The 9,678-nt window shown below is 42.1% G+C and overlaps 1 protein-coding gene across 2 annotated transcripts; it reads left to right on the forward strand.

Moving 5' to 3' along the window:
* Positions 1 to 929: 929 nt before the first annotated feature.
* LOC105683422 (polycomb group protein Pc) lies at positions 930 to 8,907 on the forward strand. Of its 2 annotated transcripts, none has more exons than XM_025747104.2 (5): positions 930 to 3,757; positions 4,850 to 4,893; positions 5,009 to 5,129; positions 5,260 to 5,673; positions 5,778 to 8,907. In XM_025747104.2, exons 1-5 carry the CDS (start codon positions 3,698 to 3,700, stop codon positions 6,408 to 6,410), a joined length of 1,272 nt encoding a protein of 423 aa, XP_025602889.1. In that variant the 5' UTR covers positions 930 to 3,697; the 3' UTR covers positions 6,411 to 8,907. The 2 variants fall into 2 exon arrangements, with proteins under 2 accessions (XP_025602889.1, XP_012251422.1); XM_012395999.3 differs by having other exon boundaries at positions 944 to 3,757; positions 5,254 to 5,673.
* The last annotated feature ends 771 nt before the right edge of the window (positions 8,908 to 9,678 follow it).

The raw sequence follows: 9,678 nt of genomic DNA on the forward strand, positions 1-9,678 counted from the left end.
GGGAGTCAGGAGCGGTAGGGGAACGAGCGGGGGAGGGTGGAAAAATGGGGGGAAGTCGGCGGCCCGGGGGGTTGGGGGAGGGAGCGAGGAGAGAGGAGAGGAGAGAGGAGAGAGAGGAGAGAGAGAGAGAGCGAGGGGGAGAGAAAACTAAATTGCCTTCACCGCGCTCCGGTGCGAGCGTGGCGCGGCGTACCGTGGCGTGGCCTGGTGCGTGTCGCTGGCGTTAGAGAAGCGGCATCGTTGCACGAAGAAGAAGAGAGACGACGAACGACTCGAGCGCCTAGGCGAACGTGGCCCACGGGGTATTTCAATACCGTCGTCGTCAGCGGCACGGATAAAGAGAGAGGAGAGAGAGAGAGAGAGAGTGTGTTCGGTTGGGTCTGGTCCCTTGCCACGCTCTCTTCTCTTTCGTTGTACGTTCCGTTTTGTCGGGTTCTCGTCTCGTCTCTCTTCTTCTCCACTCTTTCTCGTCGCGCCACCCGAAGAGGGGTATGTGGCGGTATATACATGTACATAAATTGTGTATCCCCCTGCCCGGTTAACGTGCGCCCCGGCAACCACCCTGATCCTCCTTCGGGTCCCCTCGAATATATCCCCCTTCCTCCGGTTGGGACGAAATATATATATATATATAGATAAATGAAGAATGAAAAAAATAAAAACTACTCTCTTCTCGACAGTTCGTCCCTTCTACGTTGTCCCCCCCCCCCCCCCCCCCCGTCGTCGCGCAACAAAGCTCCCCAGGGCGATGTACGGCATCGCGTACGGGTATTCCATTCCATACCATATAACCATACCACGCCGTGCCACTTGTAGTATTGCGATGTGCCTACCGCTGCAGCAGGATCGCTGTTATATGCCTACTAGTAGGAGATAGGTGGTGCGTTCGTAAGTGTACGGGAGAGAGTAAAAAGCAAGTTGAACTGCGAGAGCAACGCGGTGGCGCAGTAGCAACATCAGCAACAGCAGCAGCGGCGGCGGCGGCGGCGGCGGCGGCAGCGGCAGCGGTAACCGGCAAACAAGCATCGGTGTTCTACTCTATTCGGGTTTGTGAAGGGGACGACGACGCAAGCGACCGAACGACCGACGGCACCGTCGGAACGGCGAAAAAGGGGCTGAGGGGAGGCCAGAGGGCATTAAGAGCCGACGAAGAGAGGAGTAGGGAACAAAAACGACGCAACCGACTGTAAGCTCCGCCCTTCGGGCACGCGTGAGGGGATACGGCGTGGGCCGTGCCAGCGTCTGATTGGCACTTCGAACCGAGAGGGGTCAAATCACTAGGGTGCCCAAGTGACTCGACCAATCGGCGAACGTTAAGCTGTCTTTTTTCTCCAACTACTTTTTTTTCACTTTTTTTTCATTAAAGTATTTATGCCAAAGGACGGGAAGAGCGGAGTCGCCTCGACGGCAGGAGGACACACTCTTGTTTCGGGATCCGTCGAGGTAGTACGTGTTTCGTTCGTTCGTCCGTACGTACGTTCGTTCGTACAGTTTGTCGTTTCACGGGGGGGACAGATAGGAGAAGATACGCGAGGAAGAAACTCAATGTAACCACAGAAAACCGTCCTCTCTAAAGAAGACTCAGTGAGTTGATCGTGTGATTAAAAGAAAAAATAAAGATAATAAACCTGAACATCGTCGAGGTCCGTGTAATTGTACGTTCGTTAAATAACCTACACAAATATAAACGGCGTCCGGCTGTTGTGTGAATTTACAAATACGTTACGTATAAAAGCGAACGTTTTTCGCGCGCGTGCGCTTGTGTGTAGTTTTTAGTATAACTCACACATAGAAAACTGGTGTATATTATTCTGTGTGGTAATCAGTGATCCAAAGGTTCGTGTGTTGGTGAGGGTTCTTCTTTCTCTCTCTATCGTCATCGGTTTGCCGGTGTGCTCTTGCTGCTGCTGCTGCTGCCTGCCGTTTCAGAGTGGGATTATTAAAGCTACTCTACTTACTACGGAGCGCGAGTGTTTTGTCGTGTGTAACTGTGTTATATACCCTGTTTCGTAAGTGTGTGCTGTGTGTGTATGACAGAACGTCGCAGCCGAGGATACGGTGTTGTCGGATTTTAGTTACCTCATTATTACCCCTTATAACGACCGTCCCGAAGCCGCTGAAAACTATTCGGCCAAGTGTTGAATCTACGTTATTGGATACGCGCATCACAGTGCCGAAAGTGTATCGATATATCGGCGAAATTCGACATTTGGATACATCGTTAACAGGACGTGGCAACGCCGCGTCATTTTCTGGGGGCTTGGGGTGGCAGGCAGCGCAGCCAGAGGCAGGCTAGCCAGGCAGGCAGCTTTCTTGTTTCGAGGATCGGCGGCGCTGCTCTTTGTCGTCGATCTCTGTCGCGCCTGGGCTCCCCGCGTACCGTTGAGAGCTTCTCTCCCCCCTCGCCCTTCACTTCGGCCCGCTTCTGCCCCCTGCACCCTTCTTCGTCGTTCTCTCTTCCGCCGATTCCCTCCCGCCCCACTCCAATTCTCTCTCGTCGGGCGAGTCCATCCTACGAGGTTCGAGGGGAGGTCGGTAGACCTTGTCGCTAGTCTGCTGTCGTTCGGAGAATGTACTAGACGCCGAACGGCAACCGGGTTGTACGCAGCGTTCTACACGATTCACTTATTTTTATAACATATATAACAGTTTTATTCGTGGACTTTAATACCCGCTTTTAACTGAACATCAAACACTAATAATTAACTATTCGCGTACGCGTTTATTCAGCTCGATTTATTGACCTGTTTAGAGCGCATCCACCACCAGTGTATCCGCCGGCCATGTTTGGTGTTTACGCGAGGGGGAATCGCTGACGTCACACTCGACGAACTCTCCCGAGAACCGGCGGGGAATACAGAAAACGTGTTGCCGGCTACGGCTGCCTACCGTCGTTCTCTCGTCGTATATACATACGTGAAACGACGTTACTACCATATATATATACTCTTTACCGAATTGCAACGGACATACGTCGCTTTTCGTTATTCAAATACTCGACCTGCAGCGGGGCTCGGTCGTCGTGCGACCACGAACGACCGGAAGATAGGAAAAGCGTCGCGTTTCTCCCCGTGGATTCTTCGGGATTGACGATAAACAAACACACCGTTCGTTATTTCATTCGAACGGTCCACGAAGGCCGCGAAGGCAGCAACGCATTGAATAACGTATACCGATGGACGTAAGGGTGCCACCGGTAGTTGCTGGATTTACTACTACTCACTACCCCTACCAAAAACGTTGAACATGCTGATCAGGAGCTGAACTGACGAACCGAACGGAGAATCGTATACTCGAAATCGTTTCTTCGTGCGTCTGTGTTCGTTTGTTTTGTTGTGTCGTTGTTGGTTTTTTTTATTTTATGTTCCTTGGTTTCGTTGTGTTTTTATTGTGGTATCCGGAGACGTGCGCACTGTTGTGTTTATCACACGTGCGCGAGTTTCATCGATGTCCCCTCGATTGACTGTCGCGCGGAAAATAGTTTTGACATCCGCCGAAAAAAGTGGTCCCGGTTGTTACTTATGTGAAAAGTGAACTAACGATCAAATAAAAGGTGCACAATTTTCGTGAAACAGTGTACTCGTAAAAACATAGTTAAATATTAGCGAAAGACGTCCCGCCAACTTCTGCCGGATTTGGATATATAAAATAAAGTGTTGAGATTTGTGAACAACCGTTTTACCGATAAGGATTAAACATGGATTTAGGAGACAGAGTTTACGCCGCCGAAAGGATTATGAAGAAAAGGGTGAGGCGGGTAAGTGTTGAGACTGGTTTACTTACCACTTTTCACGCGTAGCGACGCCACGGATAGACCCTGCAATGTACCTATTTTCTCAATGCCTAACGCTGTCGTTTGCCATATCTAATTCTCTCACCTCACAGATTCTATCTCGATACCGATCGTGAACTTGAGATACGTCGACAGAGCCATTTGTACGTACATTACACCGCTCTTTTATTACTCATGGAATTAGTAATATTGCTGGATGGTTTTTAGAAAACATGACTTGAAGTTTGACAGGTCGTTTTTTTTTGCTCATCGATATTATTTTCTGACGATGATAGCATGACAAATGATCCGAAAATTTGATTTCATTGAGCTTTCGTAATGACCGGTACTTGTTCATCGCATTTCAGTGAAACCGTAACACGGTTTTCGATTAAAGTGCTTATGATTTTTCTTCCTGGTTTGCACCTTCCGGCCACCCGTTCTACGCAATATCCGGTAATACTGACGATTTATGTGCTGCAGTAGGAGTCAATAAAACAAACTACCTCTTCACGAAGATAATCAATCACAATTACCTGACGCTATTATGTTGTTGTTTTTTAATCTACCTGATCTATTTACGGATAGTTTGCACACAGCGATAGATTCGAAATTCCGTAAAAAACCAAAAAGAAAAAATAAGCCGGGTTCACTTATTGGTGCAGAAAATGTGACAACTCATTGACGACTTGATTCAACCGAAGATATTTAAATGGATAATTTTTAACGACGAATGTGTGGATGGGTTTTATTCCCACTCGCAAGAACAGAAGTTCCGATTTAATCCCCACTTCGATTTTGGTGAAAACTGTAATGAGCAACATTCGCAGCTGCTGAGCATCTTCGGTATCGATTCGGAAATATTCTTGCTAGATTTTAGTCGTTCAGTACGAAAAGTCGTCGAATGGTTTTATTCACACCCGCGTATTTCCATTTATAATTAGATAAACTTGTGATCACATGGAAATCAAAATCAGATCCTTTACAACTGGAAGTGTACTAGCCTCTGAACTTCATTATCATTATTAACGATCTATGAATTGTCACCAATTTCGCCTGTTTTCTTTTTTGTTTCAGGGAAAGGTCGAATACTTCGTCAAATGGAAGGGTTGGAGCCAAAGGTACGTTTCAACAAATGTTGAGAATTTGCGTCAAAGAGGTTGAAGCAAAACTCATTGGAGATATAAACTTAAGGAAAATGAATGACACTTATTAAGATTATTGCCATGATTGTAGGCACAGCACTTGGGAGCCAGAAGAGAACATTTTAGATGTCAGGCTGATCGAACTGTTCGAAGAAAGCCAAAGAGGTGATGCCGTCACAAGGAGACCTAGGAGAAGGGACGCCAGATATAATGTGAGAGTCGATCTATTAATATGTACTTTATTCTTACATGAGCCCACTAAATTTCAAACTATCCAATAGACACGAAATACTTACTGAAATCTGCATTATGTCATGCAATAAACTCTTTGTTTAGGAGCAGGTCCTAGCAAACCTTGACGTTCGAGAAGAACCTGGTGGTGATGAAAGAGTCGGTGAAGATAGTCAGGACGAGTCGACGACAGGCAGCACCTCTGCTGCCCTACTAAACCCAATCACACATGACGAAGATACACTCCAGAGTTCTCTAGATGGTCATGAATCTCCTACGCCTCCTGAGTTGTCCACTCTAAGTGTTGACTCGGACAGTTCTAGCAGCAGTGCTGACGTACCGCTCTTACCAAGGAGAGAGCCTGCTGGAACTAAAAGAAAAGCTGAAGTTCTCAGTAAAGAATCTGGCAAAATTGGGGTCACAATTACAACTAGCAGTCCAAGCAGTGGCAGCGGTAGCCCACCCCCGAATAAAATTCCAAGGCTACTTCCTCTCAAGTCAAATACAACATCGCCATCCTATCATGTAAGTTCCAAACTCTTCTAAACAGTCCTTATTAACATTGTTTCAACGAAATCAATTCCTCTGTGACATCAGTTTTTCAATCATTCCTCATTTCTTCATTTCAGCCTCACAAAGTAAATGGTAGGAGACCCTCATCTTCTAGTGTAAAATCAACCCCAGAAGAGCCTTTGCCAGCGGTACCTACAACTTTGGCCCCTGCTACGCAAGACAAAAAGAGACCCGAGGCTGATGTTCCTCATGGTCCGTTGCCGTCTCTTCCAAGAGCTCCTTCGGCTCCATTATCACCTCAACTGGATACCCCTTTAGAACCACAACAGCCGACAAAGAAGAAGATCTTGGTCGCAGATCACAAGCTTGATAAACTTGACAAACCAAATGGGAGTTCTGTTACTCTCGATGGAACAAATGGGCATAAGTCACCAACGCCAACAGATTCTTACACTAACAATAACAGGTTACCTACCGTTGTAAACGGGCATCATAGTCATAATAATAATAATAATAACAATAATAACAATGCTCCAAGCATTAAACAGCAAACAGAAATATCATCTAAACCGGAAATTTACGTTCCTCTGACGAGTCCAGGTACCGATTATTGGCACGCCAGAAATCCCGTTGCAGATCAGGTATTCATTACGGATGTTACGGTTAACTTGAAAACTGTCACAATCAGGGAATGCAAGACTGAAAAAGGATTTTTTAGGGAAAGAGATCCGAAGAGTGACATCTTTTAACAACTCAATTGATAAAATATTCTTTATATGATTTTCAGTCAGGATTTAGAAAGAACTATAGTGAAATTTTTCCGATCAAAATCAAACTTACAAGGTTTGCATTACATTGTTTTTAAACCTACTGGGACGTGCGGATTAGACCCGGTTAAGGTTAAGAACCTAACGATGATCAGAGTTGTTCAACTCGAATAAATTGACTTGGAATTTTGTGGTTGTTCACGACTCGTTTATCTGTTTCTGTGTAATACTTCTGGATCAATTCATTGAAGAGTGACTTGTGAATGCCGCTTGAAAAATTTTCAGTGCACGATCTAGAAGTAGTTCTAGATAAGATCTCAAATCGCCTAGCCATTTAGACTGACAGAAAAAAATGTAGGTATAGAGAGAGGACGATTTCCAATGCGACTATGATACCATTCCATACTTTCGATTTCGACGGGTAACGAAACCGTTACGTTTTATTATGTAAATAAATACGAAACTGATGATCCCGTCTATATTGAATCGTAATATTGAGTGTTAAAGTATCTCAAAGCAGATAAAATATCTGGGCAACGTATCGAGTGGTATCAAAATGTAAATATTGTGGTATCGTTTTCCTTCTAATCAAGCGATCAATTTGATCCTGAATTCGTCGAGATTCAAAGAGGCAATTACTGCTTACAGTTGATTAACTGCACGCTCTCAAATTACTGCGAAGATCTGAAAATCTGCGCTATTGATTTCTTATTTTCTTTTATTCCTCTTTCAAATACAAGCTATAAGCACGATTGAATAGAATTTCGACTGTGAGTTGCTAGTATCTTGAATTACGTGAATTTGGAAAAGAGATCGGACGAGTTAATCTAATAGGCAAATCCGTCTTATACACGCCTAATAATTGGCCTTAAAGATGTGCAGCTATTGCGCTGCTTTATGAATCGGAATTCAGGAATAACGTGAGTATTCTTTTTTTCAATCGATTTCAACTGTAAATACAGCTAATAACGCACCACAGATTCAACCGATTACTATTTATTTGCTGTGCTGCAAAATTTTTCGGCCGGCTCGGCCTATCGGACCGAATTTTAATCTTATGAAAATAGTGGCTGCGGAGTTTTAAATCCTGAGATGATACTGAAATGTTTTTCGATTGTGGCAACTATCATCCACGTCACCAATATATTTTCACATTAATTTTAACGATATTTTATGAGCTTGCTGATCCGTTTTTTATACTTCGATGAATTGATCTAAGTTTTTTAGTCATTTGATGAACAATGATTGATCATGTGGTCGTATAGATGGTTTTCTGATCGAACTGTTGTGTTATAAAAGAATATGGAAGCTAATTTTTTTTCCCTTTTTTTTTTTAATAATTCTTTTTTAATTCAATCACAATTTTTATAATTCACGGATCGTCTTGTGCATTTTGACGCGCGCCCTCAGAACCAGTGAATCAGTGATAATATGCGTACATAGACACATACATAACTATACATATTATGAAGCTGATTATATGTGTTGCTTATTTATTATTACTACGTTTATTATAATTAGAATTTCTTGCACTCGCGGCTTGAAATTTATCATACAATGTAGATAAATGGTTCTAATGGTAATCGGACTTCCCATAAATACTTGGGCCGATACACGATACGAATCTTTATTAATTGTAAAATCCAATATTTCAATCTTCTCGATATTGAGAAGTTGTTTGATTTACGGTGTATATACGGAAGAATAGTACAGGTGACATTTTTGAATGTGCTAATACTTGACGATTTTATTGAATTGCTTTTTTTTCTATCATTAGGAGTAAATTATGGGAAGTCTTTTTATTAGGCTGCCCCTTGGAAGGGGAGGAAATAAATAAATAAATGAATATATGAGTGAATAAATGAATTAAACAAAAAAAATGGAAATAATAATATGAATAATAATAATTATCTCCTATTACTAATTGATCGCGCATTAGTGATAAAGAAAAAAAATTAAATAAAATGAAATCGTGAATGTATTTAAATGTATATTTAGAAAATGGTATGTAAAAATTGTAAATAGGAAGAAGCCGAACAAAAAAAGTAAGACGAAAAAAAATACAATCCCATGTAATTTGTGATGTAAGTTGCGGTGACAAATGGTGAATAATGAAAAACAAACAGAATATAATACAAGTTAGAATTAGTATTTTCAGTTATCAATTGTAAATAGGAAAAAGAAAAGAAAGAAAAATCAACAAAAAACAATAAAGGTATCCTCCTAATTTGTAAATTTAAGAAGTGGTGACAAGAAATGAACCCAACTAGATTTAGAATTTTGAAATAGACTGTGCCCGTACCTTCATATTGTTTCTGTACTTATAGATACATCATCCTGTACAACACCTAAAACTCGAGAAACAAATAACCTAAAACCTACACAAAATGTGAAACCCCGATAGTACCAAATCCAACAGTAATTTTAGTTCTGTCTGGTACAGATTCCTTATATTTCAATAAAATCTTTACTTGATAAATATTGTAATTTTCTTTCATCTACCCTGATATATCCACATGAGCCAGAATGGGCTTTATGAGCGATGATTTCAAAGCATATTCAAAGTTTACCACCGATTCAGTCTACTCAACCAGTAATGTATGGGGGGTAGAAGTACAGTGATGTCAACATTTTGAGGATCCCTTTTAAAAATTTAACAACTAAGTTCAACCTCCCTTAATGTGATGGAGCCACAAACTAGAGCAGATCGTGGCGCCTTCCAACCACCCTCGTTCCGATGTTGCAGCGAACACGATGAGGGGTAGTTACAAGGTGATCACATATTTTATCAATGTAGTGAACTGGCCTAAAGAGGCTCTATTCTTTTAAAGATATCCATTCAACATTTATTCTTGACCCGAGAATTGAATAAAATTGATGGCTGTAGTCTTGAAAAGGTCTTGAGCTCGAACAAAGAATCGAAATCATATAACGCTTTGGTTGAGTTCAATCATATCTTCAGCTGTATTGCTTATTTATTTTTCAGAAGGGCTGCCTACAGAACATTACCATAGCTGATCACAAGAGTCTTACATACGTCTACGGATTCAATTATTACGCGTGTTCAATGGTGATTTGTAAAATACATTAAGAATTATTAGTGAATATTTGAATTTTGATGGAAATAGAAGTATATAGTTAATGATATTTGATATCAAGCTCCAACATAGAACATCTTGTCGCACGTCATGTATTAACGACGCCTAATGACAAAATTAGTTTTGGATTGAGAATGTACTTCTCGAAGTTG

This window comes from Athalia rosae, chromosome 3 (genome assembly GCF_917208135.1).
Source record: "Athalia rosae chromosome 3, iyAthRosa1.1, whole genome shotgun sequence".
In the NCBI taxonomy this organism is placed as follows: domain Eukaryota; kingdom Metazoa; phylum Arthropoda; class Insecta; order Hymenoptera; family Athaliidae; genus Athalia; species Athalia rosae.